This window comes from Hydra viridissima, unplaced genomic scaffold, assembly GCF_058129835.1.
Source record: "Hydra viridissima isolate aposymbiotic clone 2 unplaced genomic scaffold, HvirCarnegie_v1 scaffold_16, whole genome shotgun sequence".
In the NCBI taxonomy this organism is placed as follows: Eukaryota; Metazoa; Cnidaria; class Hydrozoa; order Anthoathecata; family Hydridae; genus Hydra; species Hydra viridissima.
Window position 1 is genome coordinate 5,872,709 of NW_028324315.1, and position 19,524 is coordinate 5,892,232.

The 19,524-nt window shown below is 26.8% G+C and overlaps 2 protein-coding genes and 1 long non-coding RNA gene across 3 annotated transcripts in view; 2 read left to right on the plus strand and 1 right to left on the minus strand.

Moving 5' to 3' along the window:
- The first annotated feature begins 2,293 nt into the window (after positions 1-2,293).
- On the plus strand, positions 2,294-7,220 carry LOC149877715 (uncharacterized). Its single transcript, XM_090073595.1, has 6 exons — positions 2,294-2,305; positions 3,183-3,246; positions 3,901-3,966; positions 4,240-4,335; positions 5,828-5,892; positions 6,521-7,220. Exons 1-6 carry the CDS (start codon positions 2,294-2,296, stop codon positions 6,575-6,577), a joined length of 360 nt encoding a protein of 119 aa, XP_089929721.1. The 3' UTR covers positions 6,578-7,220.
- A 2,106-nt stretch (positions 7,221-9,326) lies between these two features.
- Positions 9,327-11,042, plus strand: LOC149877716 (uncharacterized). The gene is made up of 3 exons (XR_016448035.1): positions 9,327-9,459; positions 9,877-10,740; positions 10,823-11,042. It is a non-coding gene; the product is annotated as an uncharacterized LOC149877716 (long non-coding RNA).
- Positions 11,043-12,687: 1,645 nt separating this feature from the next.
- The window catches only part of LOC149877717 (roquin-2-like), a 12,150-nt gene continuing 5,313 nt past the window's right edge, over positions 12,688-19,524 (minus strand). The window contains exons 8-17 of the mRNA XM_090073979.1: positions 19,361-19,399; positions 19,106-19,144; positions 18,825-18,886; positions 18,496-18,677; positions 15,690-16,060; positions 15,420-15,593; positions 15,202-15,236; positions 14,993-15,047; positions 14,687-14,845; positions 12,688-13,670 (exon numbers count right to left, since the gene is read on the minus strand). Coding sequence (XP_089930105.1) covers positions 14,702-14,845; positions 14,993-15,047; positions 15,202-15,236; positions 15,420-15,593; positions 15,690-16,060; positions 18,496-18,677; positions 18,825-18,886; positions 19,106-19,144; positions 19,361-19,399 — 1,101 coding nt within the window. The 3' untranslated portion in view covers positions 12,688-13,670; positions 14,687-14,701. The remainder of the gene's footprint in view (positions 13,671-14,686; positions 14,846-14,992; positions 15,048-15,201; positions 15,237-15,419; positions 15,594-15,689; positions 16,061-18,495; positions 18,678-18,824; positions 18,887-19,105; positions 19,145-19,360; positions 19,400-19,524) is intronic.

The window sequence follows — 19,524 nt, forward strand, 5'->3', positions numbered from 1 at the left end:
ACTTATATAGCTATATATGATTATAAATTTAAATTAATTCAAATTTAGAAGTATTAAAAATTTGCATAAGAAATAAAGTTTATTAAGAAAAGAGTAATAACAAAAGTCTACATTAAAATTTAGTAAATTTAAGTCTTTCACTTTGATTTAGTATTTGTCTACTCTACATTTAGGTTATCAAAGGTAATACCAAATGATAGTTTTTCCAGCTGTCATGCTGAACCTCCTATAATAGAGGGATGTGGCAACTGAAAGACCATGTCTGATTTGTCCAATTCATACACAGTTTTATCTTTTCTAGTAAATCTTTGTGAGTTTGTGTCCTTTTTCAAGTACTGAACTTTAAAAAATGTGTCAGTAACTTCTAGCACCTCTGCTACAGTTTTTTACAGCACGTTTGCCATGAATTTGTGCCAAGATAAAAACTCCAGACTGGATTTTTTTAAAATCTGAATCTTTCATAACCTCGAAGTCTATTTCTGACTGAGCAGATACTTGTCTCTAATTCTGTACTTTGCTCCAAGGTAAAGCTCAGCTCTAAGGAAAGGCAAAACTGATAATAAACAACCAGGACCTTTTTTTCAAAACAGGTCCTGGTTGTTTATTATCAGTTTTGCCTTTCATTTTACTGCCAGATTTATTTTTTGTTTTCTCAGCTTTTTTTTTTTTTCAATTTGAAGTGTTGCAGGGCTGGAATTTAAAATGCAAGACTTTTTCATAGGTCGACCTCTTCCAGTTTGTTTTCATGGTTGAGCTTTTGGGTAAGGTAGAATAATATTAGGAGACACAATGTTAGTGTTTATCTGGTTTGCAAAAGAAGCAGAACTACAGCTAGTTACCTCAGTATTGGTTAAGGGTCCAGGTCTACTCAAAAAGTCTTCAATATGCTTACTTTTGTTTCCAGGCTGGTCTTTAGACACAGGTTGCTGTTGATCTGTTAAAGTGGATGACAAGAACTCATAATCTTTGAAAATGTTTTTATTCAGTGGGTGAAGGCCACTTACTAGAAAACTGTGCATAATGTTGTTTGGAGTAAAAACTAAGGGAAAAGCTTGTGCAACAATTTCTGATGCATCATAGATTGTTGCTGGTTTCCCAGTATTACCTGGTTTTAACATCTAATCCTTCATTTTATTGTTGTAATATGTCTTAAATGGACCAAATACGCCTCTGTCTAAGGGTTGCATTTTGTGACAAGTGTGTGGATGAAATGTTACCATTGTAATCCCATTATAATTTGCTAGCTGGATTGTTGGTATTGTGATATGACTCTCATGGTTGTCAAGTAAAAGAATCGAATGATTTTCCTTACTTGTGCTTTACAAAATGTTTCATAAATTCTAGAAACAAGTCTTCATTTGGCCATCCTGATGGGTTTGCTCCACCAATTGTACCTTCTGGGGCCCCTTTTAACATAAAGTCCTTAAACTTCTTACGAGGCAAAATCAACATTGGAGGCATATAGCCACCTCCAGCATTTATTACTCCAATCATTGTTATACTATATCCTCGTTCACCACTAGTCATTCCGCCAACCTGCTTTTAACCTTTTTTTGCTAAGATTTTGAGAGGATTATGGACAGTGCTAACACTGGTTTCGTCAACATTCCATATGTTAAATGCTGTAGTATCTTGATTTTGTTCAAGCCTAAGAGCTACTTCATAGTTCTGAAAAGTAAGTGCTACATTTTCCCTATTAAAAGCAGTTGAGCGCACAAGACTTATTGCCTCAGGCTTTCTAAGCAATAATTCTTTAGAATATTTTTTCTGCAAGATTTTCAGTCACTCTTTTCCAGCCATTTGGTTTTTATCCCAAGATGCATCATACCTTTTTTGATTTGCTTTCCCAAATTGGTAAGCCAATTTTCGAACATCTTTCAAAGTCAGTCCATAATGAAGATCAGCAGCTTTCAAAATGTAATCAACTAGAAGTTTATCTTCTTCTACCGTGAAGACTTGCTTAATGTTGTTGTCTTTCTTGTAATAAAATTTTTCTAAACCTGATTCAAGGAATTTGTTTCTGTGTCTTCTTAAAGTTGTTCCAGGAATGTCAAAGTCCATAGATGCTCTGTATACAGACAGTTCATTGTTCACTATAAGTTTTACAGCTCTTTCTGTCTTCTTTTTGTACAGGTTTCCTTTTAAATCCATTTTTACTTCTAGGCATTTTATTAATTTTGTATTTTTTGGTTTTTCTGAAAATAAATGAAAAACATTAAAGACAATCAAATATCAGTACAATTAATTTTTCATAAAATGGAAGGACATCATCGTTTTTAAAGCATAATTGAAAATGCTTTTATCAGTATTTAATTATTTTTAATTACTAAGCTATTTATTAATAAGCTTATTACAAAAATGATTACAATATAACAAAGAAATGCACACATCTTATTACACATAATATACTAAAAAAATTCTTAATTAACAAAAATAATAATAATAGTAATAATAATAATAGTATTAATAATAATAATAATAATGATAATAATAATAATAATGATAATAATAATAATAATAATAATAATAATAATAATAATAATAATAATAATAATAATAATAATAATAATAATAATAATAATAATAATAATAATAATAATAATAATAATAATAATAATAATGATGATGATAATAATAATAATAATAATAATAATAATAATAATGATAATAATTATAATGATAATAATAATAATAATAATAATAATAATAATAATAATAATAATAATAATAATAATAATAATAATAATAATAATAATAATAATAAACTATAGCGACATTAAAGAAATACTTTCATAACAAACTTACTCAAAATAGTATTTACAAAATCATGCAAGTGTGTACCTTGGTGGAACCACCAAGGTTCACAACATTAGCTACCTCCAAGCTACACCGCTACCATAGTTTTTACAAAATCGCTACCATATATTTACAGGTTAAGATTTAAGCAGTTTCAAGTATGCATAAATGAAGCTAAAGACATGCTTTACAAATTCTGATAATCAGTTTAAAAATAAATTTTATACCTACAGTTGTAGAAGAAAAAAAAAAATACGCCCTAAACAAATTACTTTTTGGTGCCAAAAACCAACTTTTATTTTTATTGCAACAACAAATGTGTTAAGCAGTGGTAAAACAACTTATTATGAGCCTTTAATGGCCAATAGAAGCAACTAAAATTTCAGTTTGAATTCATCTTTCAAGATGGCAGCAGAATTGATGTGCCTCCAAGGTACACACACCTCCAAGGTACACCATTCTCCCCTATTAAATTTACAAAGTTTGAATGATTTATCTTTCTTTAAAGTGTTAATATTTCTCTAGATATTTAAGAGAAATAAAATCACTTGGTAATAAAACTTCATATTTTGTTAATGAAAAAGTTATAAATTTTCAAAGATGGCAGTTTAAGGTCTTTGTTTAAAAGGTTTGTAACAATTTTTTTGTAAAAAAAAAAAAAAAAAAACAGTGAGTTTAAAATATTTTAAACTATCAGAAGAAGTAGCTGGAATATCACTCAACTAACAGGTAAAAGTTAACTAAAAACAGTAAATTTTCAGGTGATAAGCATTATATCTTAAAAGATTTTTGGATGAAATAATCATGAAATATTAATGATGAAGAAATTGACAAAACTTAACAAAATTATTCTTCACAAAAACGTCTGAAACAGAGGATGTTCTTCGAAGGTTATATAAAAATGATCATCTAATGTAAATTTGGACTAATTCAAAATTAATAAACTTAAAATTTTAGTCATTCACTTGAAAACCTGACGACAACCTAATTAATTTTTTTTATGAAGATGCTTGTTAAGGTCCCCTAACAAAGTGATCTTTTTATGTCCTCTTGAAAATATAAAAAACTATCACTATGTAGATATGGTTTGAATATTTCTTTCAGGTCAACATAGAAAAACAAGATTGTTAGATGTCATAGAAGATAATAAAGTAGCTGAAAGCAAATCTGGTATTTTTTCTCTGTATTATTTCAAGAATACATATTTATAACAACTCATTTTACTATTTCAACAAATTAGAATGAAGGTTGTAAAGTTATATGCCTAAGTTAATAGGTATATAAATTTACAACCTTCTTAATCATCTGAGTTTATTTATCTGCAACAACTTATAGTTGCATATCTGGTTGTCTAAAGGTTGTTTAAAATATAAAATCAACTTTTCTATATTTTCATTCATAGGAATCTGGCTGTTAAGCATTTAACATTTGAGTTTTTTTCAGGGAGATCATACTTTCAATGGAGTACAGAACAAATCAAACTTGTTCACAGCACATTTGGATCATTTATTAATGGTACTAACTTGAGCACTTTTTCAGGTGAGTTGTAAGCAGTGCTTTGATAATTTAGTTTTAATCAAATATGTATTACTTTTTATGAATTAACTATGATTGTAAAGAGAAATAAGCTATTATTATTTTAAATCAAAAAACCAAATGAAGGAATTCAGTGAACCCTATTACAGTGATATACAAAAATTAGGAACAAAAATTTATAACAAGCAACAGAGTAAACAAACTTCATGAGCAAAAAAAGAAAGACTTGAAAATGTTAGAGTTTCAAAAATTTTCAAAAAAGCTTTCAAAAATAGTATTTATGATTAAATGTTTTTAAGCATACTTATTAAAGATTTTGTCTTAATAATATTTTACTTTTTAGGAAAATTATCAGTTAGTTAATTTGAAAGTCATTCATTTGACACAACACTGTCACATAATTGTAAAATTTATCACAGTTTAACAATTCTGAGGCATGAACTTTAATAACTATACATAGAATTAAAAGTTACAGTAAGCCTTCTATAAAATGAATAACCTGTGAGTTACACTAAAATGGTTATATATATAATATAATTAAATTATTGAATTAATGATATTCAATAGTATGAATAATTACATGAAGTTCTCTAATTGTGTCACAAATCACGAAAGAACTAAATAAACAAACTGTTTTTCTAGATCTTTAAAAATTTTTCAACAAATTTTAACAAATTCCTAGATATTTAACAATTCTAATTCAAATTATAACCAGTAAAAAAACATTTCTTTGATTGTGAAGAATCTCAGTTTCACAGCTTTAGCTTTAGCACCTCAACAAAGTCATTCCAAAGTAACTTTTATGCAGTAACATAAACTCATTAACAATGAGTTTATGGTAAAAAAGTGTTTTTTTAGGTAGAAGACATTGTTGTTTGACAGTGTGCAAGCAGCATTAATTACTATTAAAAAAAACCCACCAGTTAAGAACATTCCCAAGCAATCAATAATTTAAGAAAGCATAATAAAACAAAAAGGTTTTTAAACTCAGAAAAAAATGATGGAAAGATCATTAATGTGATGATTTTTTTAATTCAAGTAAGAATTTTTCATTTTCAGTAATTTATGATAATAATACCATTTCTATAGTAATAATACAATTATAAAAAAAAAGTACAATTTTACAATTTAAAAAATATACAATTTATAAAAATATACAATTTATAAAATAAATTCCAAAATCTTTAGAATTTTATTTAAAAAAAAAAAATTTTCTTTTAATGATTATCTTGAGTATATAAATTAAATTTATAAAATACCTAAATAGATACTCAATAAGATATAAGAATTTTTAGGTCATATAACTTATAAAGTATGCTATTTCTTTTGACTGATAAACAATATATGTATAAATCTTGACCAACCATCATTTCAAGCTTGTTCAAAATTTCTGTGTTATGTAGTAGTTTTAGTATTTTGTTTAGAATTTTAATTTTTAGATTTGAAAATCTTAAAATCTTATATGATGTTGCTTTCGTTCTATGTATGGTGTTAGGAAGAATATATCTTGATTATCATCTTAAAAAGATTGTTGAAAATGCAGCGGAATATGAAAGAAAAGTAAGTATTAGTTAAATATTTAATTCTCTTTTCTGGATGAAAACTGAGGCACAGTGAGCAGGTTTTTGAACATTCTACTTCCTCTTAACTTCACCATTAAACCTTTAAAAATACAAAAAACCTGTTACTGCCCAAAAGCACATTGTAAGCTAAATTGCAATAAATGGGATGCAATTCGAGAGTTCATTAATTGTTCTAATTAAATTAAAACTAATTAAAAAACTTATGTTTACTTTAAGATTTAAAAGAAAAAAGAGAAAGTTTTAGTCAAATTAACAAAAACTTTTGAAAAATTAGTTTTAGCCTACTTCACTATATTTCGAGTTTTTTTAAAGTTGAACAAAACTTGAACAAAAGCTCACTGAATCTTAAATAAAGTCACTGGAATCTCATATGTGTTGGGAAGATAATATCTTTTAGTGATCATTGGAAAAAACTTCAGAAACTAAAAGTAAGCGAAGAAAAATTGAAGAAATCTTAAAATGTACTTTTGTTAAAAAATTTAGTTCTATTTTCCAATAAATGTTAATGAGTTTATTTATTATTATATATGCTTTTAACTTCAAGATAAAGGGTAGAATATGAAGAGAAAAAAAAGTAACTTTAGTTTGTTTTGTTTTTTGTTTAGCAGATAAATGTTCAAAATACAAGAATAAGATTGAATCAACATCTTATAACAAAATAGTCAAAGAAAAAACCATTATTACCCAAATATATTTTCTTGTATGACAACCACACAAATGAACAATAAATGGCATACAATTGGAGAGTGCAGTAAATATTACAAAATAAAATACTAGAGAAAAGGTTTGGGTTGGGCTCGGTAACAAGATTGATAATTGGTGGATTGTAGCACGAATAATAGCGTTGAAAGTCAATATGAAAATAACAGTTATAATGAAGTAACAATTTTTAATGCATAATTACTGTAACTACCACTTTCAACCAATCACATTGCGCCAGTATGAATTTATTCACTTTTTAGTTGTAACACAAAACGATTTTTATTTATATGCGTTGAAATTAGGAATCCAAGTCAAAAAAAAGAAAAAAGGTTTTATAAAGCATAGTCAGCAGAAGAAATATGATTGGCTTATAGTATAAGAAGTGCGATTGGCTGACGCACACCTAAAGGACATTTAAGAGGCTTGTATGAAGAAAGAAGGAAAATAATTTTTAAAACCTGTTAATACCTGAATCATATTTTTTTTTATCTGCATGTACATTACTAAGAATTATTCCAAATAAATTGTTAATTACATAAATGAAGAATTAAACTCAAAGTTCAGGAATTTTTTTATTAGCAATATGTGATCCAAAACGTGATCCAAAAAATTTATTTTCAACCATAAAATTATCAGTGTCTTTATTCTCTATTATCTCCACACTCCTCAGAGCAAAACAAATCATAAAGGTATATGATCTTGATATAAAATTTTTCGATTCAAGTTTCAGAGAGCAGAATGAATTTGAAAATCCTTTTTTGAAAAAATTTGAAAAAACGAGCAGCCGTTGAAATTCATGAAGTCTTCTTGGAGGTTGTGAAGGATGTATAAAGATGCATAATTTCTTTATCACCCATCGGGTTTTCTCTATCTGAAGGAACTAATAGTCTTTTTAAGAAGGAATAGTATTAAACTAAGCGATTTAACTAATTCACAGTGGCGTAAATAAAATGAGCGGGGACTATGGCAGTCTTCAGACGTCATTTGAAAACATAGCAAATTTTACGTACGTTCATTAGGCTCCTCTTAACCTAAGTTTGTTTATATAAACTTCTGTTAAAAAATAGATTGAAGTTTCCTAATTAAGTTTAATTTCTGGATAAAATATTTCTTAGCAACGAGTTGTGGAGTTATTTTTATTCTTAGACCAAATATCGGAAAATGAAATGAGAGCAACGATTTATATTAACTAGATATTTAACTCCTCATAAATTCCATAGGAAAACGTGAAGCAAATTTATTTATACCAGCAAATTAAAAGTAACGCATCAGTTACTTTTAAACTACTATCAATACTAAGCATTAAATAATTTCAATAATATTTGTAAATTCAAAATATTTTGAAATATAAATATTTCAAAATATTATTGCAATTTCACCAACTCTTTAACCTATTTTCTATTCAAACTGACAAAAATATCTGTTGGTTGTTTTTTTGTTTTTTTTATCACTTCGCAATTTTTTGCTGGCAAAGAATTTTGCTTCATAACGACAGCGTAGGTAAATACATTGAATAAGAGTGATACCTTTTTACTTTTTTTCAAATTAGCAAGTGCGGAAAGCTCAGAAACTTTAAGGTCAAAAATTTAATATTTAACTAACTCTTAAAAAATCTTTCCATTCTCTTAATTGCGGTAACAACGAGCATAAAATGAAAGTTTAAGAAACAGCACAAGTTTGCGTGTTTGAAAGTGAGGAGGATGAAGGGATTTTGTGTGCCTTTAAGGTGTTTGTGTATATATCTTACCTTCCAGAGTTCTTATGCAGAGTTGGCAGGCGAAATGAGATGCCCAAGGTCTGTCCTGATCCCCGACCGGCATACCGAAATATGCTTTGTAGTCCTCGCGAATTTTCGGATATCTTTCCATAGAGTACTTTTCAGCTCTAGTTATGATGAACTCGCCACAGACGCAGCGAAATGCGTCTGCTGGATGCAAACAACCTCTTGATACCATTCAAATTAAATAATTGATTTTCAAGTACAATTTTTTATTCTTTTATTCATCAATAACACGAATTGAAGTGTTGGTTTCAGTCACCTGTGCTTTTACACTTGCATTACTTCTTTTAGACAGTTCGAGAACGTTCTAGAAATTTCTCGAAGTACTAAAGATTTCTTGAAAGTTTTAGAATATTCTGGAAAATTCTTGGATCATTTGTACAATTCAAGCAGTTCAGAAATATTCTAGAAGAATACTCATTCAATACGAATCGAGAATTTTATCGAAAACACGTTGATCCCGGTAACAGAAGTTAAGTTTTTGTGGAAAACAGATGTTTTCTATTTGTATTTGGGAAAACGGGGTAGATGAGACACTTTCAACTCTAGGTAGATAAGACACTTTCAACTCAAGGAGAAAACAAAAATAAAACTTTGTAACAGTTCATTATCTAAAAAAACACAACACTGATAAACCATTTTTACGACAATTTTATGAATATAAACTTGAGCAACTCTCACACTCGGATATTCTTGAAAGCTTTGCAAAAAGAACCTTCAGTTTCGTTTTCAATTATTAAATTCTCACAAAAAGATTAAAACAAGTTCCTTAAAACAAAAAGCAGACAAAATTTAATTACACGTTAAAAATATTATTTATAATCAAAAGTGTCTATACTAAAAATCCATATATAGGAGTTTGGGAAAGAATTGATAGGCTAGCAAGAAAACGTCATATAAATCGTCTGCTAAAGAAATTTGACCTTCCTTTATGTTTGAATAATGATAAACATATGTCATATCTTTAAAATATAATTCTTTTCACCTTTTGATGATACAAAATCAAAGTTAAACTGTGAAGCTTCGTGACAATGAGAAGAAAATCTTTTTCTCTTAAACAAGGTTGGTGAAAAAACTCAACAATTATACAAAATTTTAAACTAATGTTAAAATTGTTTGTTAAATGAAGAAACCCTGATGATAAAATTCTTGTTAACAAACACTCGTTTGAATAATAACGTTACCAGTGCTACATTTGCGTTTGAACTGAAAGCAAATAATTATATAAAATTCAAAATGGTATAGAAAAGAGTTGTTTTATCCAGAGTTTGGTAACTGTTAAGTAACATAAGAAAGAGAATTGTTATCTATATCTAAAACAAAAAAGCTTTCATTTGAGTTTTTCTTTTGTAATGTCAGCTAAAATTAATAACTTTGTCCTCGTTTATACTCAGATTGTATAACCGAGAGCAAATATAGACACTTCTGTTGCATGTTGCCTATAATTTTCTTGAGCGACCAAAATAATGTTTAATTTAGAGGTTTTAACGAGTAACATGGATTCCAAGAAATTATCGCGAGCAGCACTGGACAGCATTGCAATATACTTATGATCCGAAAGCATGATGATCAGCCCGTCTTCTGATCTTTCATCTTGCAATTACTCAAGGAATGTAAGCAAATGGTATCAACAAAATGAGAGGTCAACATTGTCGCAAAAACCATGAATCCAGCAAAAGTCCTACAACCAGCAAAGGTTCTTAAAAGTTTTTGGTATCATGAAAGGTAAGCTTCGTGAGAAGCGCAAAGTAGCGCGAAACGTCAATTATTTCTGCCGAACTTGGGGGGCAGCATCACAAAGTTTTACAACAAAAGTCCTCCAAAGTCTCTTGCGAGATAAACGCACTTAATTGAGAAAATATTGTTATCACCTAAGATGTTTTCTAATAGCTCTTACTGCATTTGAAGTTTGCTTTAAAAGAATAAAAACATTATCAAAGTTGATTAAACAGTTCTAGGAATAATTCAAAAACGCCATAGGCTAATATTATTCAGGACCTTTTTTAGGTACTGTACAAAAATGGTTCTGGTGGAATTATCTACTAAAATTGCTTTACAGACCACCCCAATATGTAATTGTATACTTAAAAAAACAATTAAAAGAATTTAAAAGAAAATGCTTCTATATTATTGGTTCAAGGAATGGATATAATTTTTCTGTCATATATATTTATTAATTTGAAAGGGTTTTTAAACAAATTACTACCTGTGGAAATTATTGTCAACGAGTCTGTGCTACTGCCAAGGCAGCCAACACTGTGAGTGCTTTAAAATCATGAAAGGAAATTTCTGCAAAACACCATAAGATGGTTGCTTTATTACAAAAAAACTTTCTTTTTTATGGTAACATTATTAGATATTAGGCATTTATTTTAAAAAAATAAGAATAATATTTAAAATTTGACATTCCCTATTTTCTTCCCAGAAACATCAAAGGGAATAAAAAGATGAGCGAATCACCGTCCTGAGGACTCAAAGTGAAGCTTAGAGAACTTTAAAAAGTTCATAAAAATGTTGGTTTTCGCTTTAAGCCAGCAGTGAAGATTATTATAGCCGGTCTGTTGTTACTAATATTTGTATTCTTGTTTAATTGCTTTTTTAACTATTTTTTTACTTGTAAGTATTATGATTTTGTTTGTTTAAAGATAATTTTCGAGGAGAAATTTATATTTTGTTGACAAGTGTCTTTTCTAACAAGTATTAAGGGTCTATTTAAATTTTCAAAATATTACTTAGAAGCCTTTACCTATAAGTTGGGAAAATATTTGAAACATTTTCCCCAAAAAGCTTAGCTTTCATTTTTCTCAAAAGTTTAAGACTAATTTATCAGATAACAGTGCACTTACTAATATAATGTTTCTCCGTTTAAACTCCACTTTTGCTTCGTGCCCCCATTGTTTTAACTCAAGTACATAAAAGATTTCGGTCCCACTGTAAAATTATTTAACATATATGTATATGTTATGCAACATATATGTACATATATATATATGTGTGTTATAGCGTAGAATTTAAGTTTTTGCCACAACTATTATCTTCATTTTAGTAAACTTTCTGGTTGTGGTTTAACATTGATTTATTCTAATGTTGCGTTTACTTATTTAATAACACACTTAGTACATAATCATCGGTTTCTCTTATACAGTTACAGTACCAGGTTTGTGAGATTTATATGTAACGGATAACCGGTTCAAAGGATATAGGGCTTCTTTAATCCAATGTGACGGGCTCTTTACTTTTCGGTATTGGACAATCTTTAACGCTTAAAATCGTTTTACTCATGTCAAACAATCGTTACTCATTGCTGAAAAAGTCCAGTAAAGTTTTATTTGGCCTATTACAGAACTGTAAAAGATTTAGAAAGATTATGTTTCCATGTTAATAAAGGACTACTAACTTCTCAGCATGAGAGCTACTACGAGTTCAGTGAAAAGTGGCAACCAAGTTGAGCTCTTTACTTTCAAAGGTGATTCCGTTCTACTTTCTTGAAACGGTTTTTCTAAGAAAAGGTGGCAACTGCTTGATTAGAAAATCCTAAAATATGTTAGCTAACTTTTTAAAACCAACTTTGAAATTTAACGTTTTAAAAGTCAACGAAGCTATTTTCATTTTTTGTTTGTGCATCAATTGAATCTAAATTGTGTAAAAGTTTTATTGCATAAAATGAGTTTAATTTCTGTTTTAATTATTTGCATAATTAAAACAGAAGTTTGATGTAATAGTATTTTTAAAAAGTCTATCAATTAAGATACAGAAAGTTTCATTTTCATTTTAATTACTATAAAAATATATTTTCTTTATTTCTCAATAAAATTTGAAAATTCTGAAGTTAGGACCAAACTCGATTGAGACAGCAACTCGCTTTGTAACGATAGAGCACTTATTTTGAAATTTGTTTGAAATTTGATTTAGAGCGCTTATTTTGAAATTTGTTTGTCTAAAAAAGATTGGCCTTTCTTCACCTTCAAACAGAAATATGATGTTTGGGCTTTTAATGAATCTGTATACCAGTAAATACAAGAGCTGAATATTGGCCTTTTTATGTAGTATAAAAAGTCGGCAAAATATCTTCTTGAGTCTTGTAGAGGCAGTAACTCAAACTCATTTATTTTCGATATTAGCCCCTTTAGCGTTAAGCCAAAGAATTTATTACGGAATTCTTACTATAGAAATTGCTTCCTCACATTACGATGGGTATTCTCTCCTCGCGTAAAACTGAAAAGTTTGGCGCTTTGCGAAAAAGGCAAAACGTCAAGCTTTTCGATTTAATAAGAATTCAAGTATTCATCCAAATAATAAAAAGTTTCTATAAATTTCAACTGTCTTAAATATTATATAGGCTTCTATAAATATTTAAAAACTAATTACAAACTCTGACCTTCATATTTGTTAAAGTAAAAATAAACATGTCGTTTTTTTTTGGAAACGCGCGGCTGTAATTCATTTTTTAAACGATGTTGCTTAGTTAAAGCTAAATCGTTAAAAAAGAGAATTTCAGTTTTGGAATTCTAGTTTTCGCATAACATAAACAGCCATTAACATCTACGCTTCTTAAACGAACTGACGAAGATTTTCTGTTAAATCGAAACCAAATATCGTTAAAATCGAAACTAAACATCGTTAAAATTGATTTTTATCTTAAATAGTTGCTATTTAAATAACTAAAATAGATCTTTAACTGAATCTGAAAACAGATGAATAGAAAAATAAAAATATTTTAAAAATGTTAAAAATGCAAAAAGCATTTAAAAAAAATTAAAATGAAAGAAAAAAAAAAATCTTTTAAAATTACAAAAAGTTAAGAAAAGTTTCTTTTAAAGCCACATCAACAAAAGTTTTTTTCATCACTCAAAAGTTTTCAAATTTAAATCCAGTGAATTTACATATACAATATGCGATGAGTCTTAAATCTTATAAGTAAAGTGTGTAAAAACAAGATATTTACCACTTTATAATTAAAAATCGTTCGATCCACTTTTACGTAAAAGTAAAATATCAACATAAGCGCAACTATTCAAAGTTAACGGAATTATTGTTGAAAACCAAACGTTTAACAGAAAAAAAAACGAACTATTGTTTGTAGTAAAAGATTGAGAAAAAAAGCTGGACGCATGCTTCAAAGTGTCAAACTTGAAGTACAAAACTGAACAAGGGATATGGTCAGCTACCCAAATAAATCAAAATGTAATAAAAATTCTTTAAAAAAAGTGCGCCAACAAAAAGATCAGGTTAAGTATTTTCTAATTTTTCGACTTTGCATTCGACCAATTTCGCTAATAAAAATGAAAGCAAATATATGAATATAGTAAATATAATTTTATATGTAAATATAATAAGTTGTAATAGTTAACAGCAATAAAAACTTATAATTTTTTATATTTTTCGTTTGTATAATAAATTGGTGCGCGTTTAGCAATTTTAATTTTAGGAAGAAAACTGATTTAAAAATGTAAAAAAAAAAAAAAGTTCAATTGTTTGACTAATAATAATAATAATAATAATAATAATAATAATAATAATAATAATAATAATAATAATAATAATAATAATAATAATAATAATAATAATAATAATGATAATAATAATAATAATAATAATAACAATAATAATAATAATAATGATAATAATAATAATAATAATAATAATAATAATAATAATAATAATAAAAATAATAACAATAATAATAATAATAATAATAATAATAACAATAATAATAATAACAATAGTAGTAGTAATAATAATAATAATAATAATAATAATAATAATAATAATAATAATAATAATAATAATAATAATAATAATAATAATAATAATAATAATAATAAAAATAATAATAATAATAACAATAGTAGTAGTAGTAGTAATAATAATAATAATAATAATAATAATAATAATAAATAATAATAATAATAATAATAATAATAATAATAATAAAAATAATAATAATAATAACAATAGTAGTAGTAGTAGTAGTAGTAATAATAATAATAATAATAATAATAATAATAATAATAATAATAATAATAATAATAATAATAATAATAATAATAAAAATAATAATAATAACAATAGTAGTAGTAGTAGTAGTAATAATAATAATAATAATAATAATAATAATAATAATAATAATAATAATAATAATAATAATAATAATAATAATAATAATAATAATAATAATAATAATAATAATAATAATATCAATATTAAATAATAAAAAAATTTAAATACATTTTTATTCAAGATTTCATGAAGCCCTGAAGCAACTCAAAAAAATTTGAGGTTGACTTACAAAAACAATACTTCTTTAATCATCAGAAAGCAGTTTGAAACCAGGTGGCGGGCGAACGCCTGCTGATTTAGATCTTGCAAATAGTTCCTGGGTATTTGAATAATTGTTGTTCAAGTCATTGACCCATTTTTGTGTTAGGAAAAATCTTTCACCAGGTGTCTAAAAAAAAAAGTTGAAACTAAAATTACGTAACATTTAAGAAAAACTTAAAAATAAATGAATTAAAAGAACTAAAAGAAAAGCAAAAAATTTTTTGACTGAAATTTTTTTTAAAAATAACATTTAAAAATAACATTTAAAACATACACGTTTTTTTCCTACAAAATCACTTGATACACTTTGTTCCTCGTTATCAGAGACCCTAAACATTCACAATTTATTTAAAGGAATATTCTGATACTCTAAATATGAATACATGAATAGACCGACATGCTTAAGTTAATAACATGCAGAAGTCTAGATTGGTCACAACTTATTGACATGCTTGGATGTCTAAAATGTCAAAAACCTTTTACCTGCAATCCTTTAAATCTTTCCATGACCAATTGCTCTAAAAATGTGAAAAATTTAAATCTTATTAATTGAAATATTAACAATATTGATAACTTAAATGATCACAATTTAAAGACTGACAGTGTAAAACAAATAAAACAAAAGAAAAAAACCTTCAAACCCAAGTTAAAAAGTCAAACAAAACTTTAACAAAACAATAAAAAAAATTTGCTGTTCATACTGGTTTTTTCAACAAGTCAAAAGAGGGGGGACCCCATATTTCAGATTTGCCCCAGACATCTTCATTTGATTGGAGTCCATTTGATTGAGGTGAACATGTATCAAAAGAATCTAAACGAGACGGTCTGCTTAGCTTCCAATCGTCTTTTAATTCTTGAAATGGGGAAATGTTTACCTGTAAAGAAATTAAAGAACTTGAGGATTAATATGGAAAATAGACAATTAACAGTAACTACAAGAATTAAAGAATTAAAGCAAGAACATAACCCACATTTAAATCACAATTGTTTTTTAACAACATATTTAAATTTCCAGTCGCAAGTGCAGTCTTGGTAGTTGAACAATGTGCAGAAAATGGTTGAACATACATTCCTGGATAATCAGTATAATCTTGTTGATATTGATAAGTTTGTGAGATAGCTGGCTGTTGTTGATAAACAGTGGGATTTTTAAAAATTGCACGTCGGTTATTCTGCAAGTGTATAGCTGGTTGAATCTGATGTTCCCTTAATTCACTAAAAATTTGATAATGTGGGTTCTTTTGGGTAATGTAAGGACCTAAGTGATATAAAGGTGGGCTGGGATGTATAGAAATTGTTTGAGATTTAAACGATGCAGCAGAATCATTGACAAAATCTTTTCCTAAAAGGAGATATAAAAAAAAAAAAAGTTAACGGAAAAAGTGTTTAGCAAAACAAATTTTTTTTTCTCACTAAATTTATTAAAGATACTTAGATTATTTTAGATATGGAAGAACAGGACTCAAAATAATTTATTAATCTGTGATTAATGATTTTCTAAACTTCTAAAATAATGTTCTATTTCCTGAATGATGTAATAACAAATTATAAAATAATGATATAGTAAATTATGTTTTTGCAATAATAATACAGCAGTTTAATTGAAAAAACAGCAAAGTAACAATATTCTGCCACATAAACCTCAATATTAGTGTTAGAAAAGAATGCAAGGAAATGCAAGGAAAAGTTTAATTATTTTCATTTTTAAAGTTAATAGGTTTTGCATGCCAAAACAGTTCATAGGTGAAATGTTAAAATAAAACAAAGAGGTATTTTACGTTTAGTTTTTCAAGGTTAGATTTTTTTAAAAATATTTCAAACTGTTTTTTCTTTTATTAATTATAATCACTTAGGCTCCTCTTTGTTTTTTGTCTTTTTAATAAAGGATATTTAATAATGAAACATCTACTACATGTAAAGAATAAAAAATATAAAGATCATAAAAAAGCATAACAAAAAAAAACTAATATCAGTTCTTTTTCATGTGAATAATTAAATTGTTGAAATTGATTAAAGCTTCAAACGATAAGAAAATATTTCATATATAAAAATGCTTTGTATTATGATTTGAAAGTAATAAATAATTTTAGGTCTCCAGACACTCAGATACACATCCTTGCACATATATGGTTGCATAAAAAGACCATTCTAAATGTGGAATACCTAAAACCTTCAGGTCAGTTTAATGTAACTGTAAGAGTTTAAAGCTGTAGGAACAAAGCTTAAAAAAGCTTTTTTAGATGTGGCTCATTTACCCATTGTTTAGGGCAATGATGAAACTTTGGCAACATTGTGAAGACAATGATATCTTCCACAGTGGACATCTGTTTTGAAATGAGAGAAGGAAGCTCTTGAAAAATATTTCATTTTTGAAATGTTTGTTTCAAGAATTTCTGTTTTTCATAAGCTCCCTTTAGAAGCATTTATTCCTTCATGCTGTTCTTTTTATTCACAATGAGAACACTTAACACTGTTGTGAATGTGTAGTTTGGCGATACCCTTGATGATAGTAAAACTTGAACTGAAAGTCTTCTAACTCTACATAAGTTGATTTTTTCCTTTGAAATTACTTTTAAATAGCTATAGAGACACAGAAATGCATAATTGAATAGTCATCTCTCAAAATAATTCGTCAATTTCCACTAGTAACCAAGCCATATTAAAGACTATTTGAGGTAAGGTTTGGAAAGGGTTTTTTCTTTTTTTTTTTTTTTTTCTTTTTTTTTTCTATTTCTTCAGGAATTTTTTTTTTGTACATATTTATTAGTAATCTTTTTTTAAATATTCCAGCAGATTAACACTGTGTAATTGAAATGGACCATTATTAGGTTAATAATGGTATACATATCTTAAAACAGATTTATTTTATTTTTAATTAGTTGAACGAGTTTAAGCAAGTTTAACGAGTTGCAGTGAGGATTAAATAAGTTTAGCTGAGAAATAGTTTACATTAATTGCAAAAAACAAAAACTTTTCACAAATCACAAAAACTTAACATAAATAAAAGTGTTAAACTAAACCAATGTTTTTGAAAAACTTTTGAAAAAAAAAAACTTTCATTATGAAGAAACCACTTTTGATTGAGGTTATATTATATACCCTTATTATCATACCCTTATGTGCCATAATTAAATGACCAGTGCAAGTAGTTTCTGAAATTATAACATTTTTTTTTAACAGACTTACAACTACATTTTGCTAGCTATTTTGCAGACATATTGGAAGCACTTTGATGGGATGTTTTGTTCCATCTGCTGTACTCACTGCACAATATTGTTCTTATTTTACTTGATGAAAAAGCGCTTGTTGAAAAACAGATAAATATTTTTGCATCAAAAGAAAAATATTTATTTTGCTGCAGAATCCATCAAAGAGGTGGAGGAAAGTAATAACTCTTCCAAATATTTTTTTTTCAATGATTATTTTTAATGAAATTTCCTTAACATTTTCCTTTTATTAAAAAAATGCGACTTTCAAGTGAAAAAAGTTTGTAATAATATTAAATGCACCAAATAAAATAAAAACTAATCAAAAGACAATCAAAAAAGCCTTATAACCAATCACAAATTATCAAACTGTTAATCACTTCTTCTACAAAAAGAAAGATATAAATCATGGTCACCATTTTTAGAAAGGGGCAATACACAGGGGAAAATGTGTCTAGTCTAGACACAGGGATTATTAGTCTATGATGTGGGGTTCCTGAATAGGTATATAGAAATAAATCTATAAAATTTACTCAACTATTTGTTCCGAAAAAAATTAAAAAAAAAATACCTTGCTGAATTATTGATGAACTTGGATCATTAGAAATTTGATTACTTTTTTTGAATTTATCAACAAGAATCCTTTCATGTGAATCTATAGAATTGCATGAATTTGCTTGAGATTTTGGTTGATAAAATGTAATATTTCCAGTAAATAATTGACCATCTGGTATGCTCATATGCTTGTAATTCCTTAAAATATGAATAAATTTGAATTTAAAAAATTGAAAACTCAACAACATGCTTGCTTTGTTTACCAGTGTGAGTGAAAAACCTTTATCTCATTACAAAACCTACAGTAAATCATTTTTTAATACACTTTTTTAAAATCAATCTTACTTTTCCAAATTTGTAAAGTCAAAGATTGCTCCACATGGACATGCATAACTTGTATTAGTCATCTATAAAAAAAAACAAAGTATATTATTCTAAAACCAAAACTGAACTTAGATATAATAAAAAATAAATACAATCAGTTATGTAACAAATATACATACATATATATATATATATATATATATATATATATATATATATATATATATATATATATATATATATATATATATATATATATATATATATATATATATATATATATATATATTAAAACAACTTACACAAGAATCTTCTATGTTTGATATGTTTTTAGTTGTATCCTAAAAACCAATAATTTTAAAAAAGATTCTTAGATTTATTCTAAGTAAAAAACTGAACTAAAGAGATGACATACAAAACAAAGATAAACATTTATGTAGAATAAATAAAAGATGTATGTATGTATGTATGTATGTATGTATGTATGTATGTATGTATGTATGTATGTATGTATGTATGTATGTATGTATGTATGTATGTATGTATAGACAACTTACATGAGCATCTTCTAAGTTTGATTTCATTTTAGTTGTATCCTAAAAACAAATATTTTTAAAGATAAATCTAAAAAGACTGTGTATCTAATAAAAAGCAGAACTAAAAGATGTTATGTTTAAAAATAACTTAAAGTTAGAAAAAATGCAAAAACACAAATATAAAT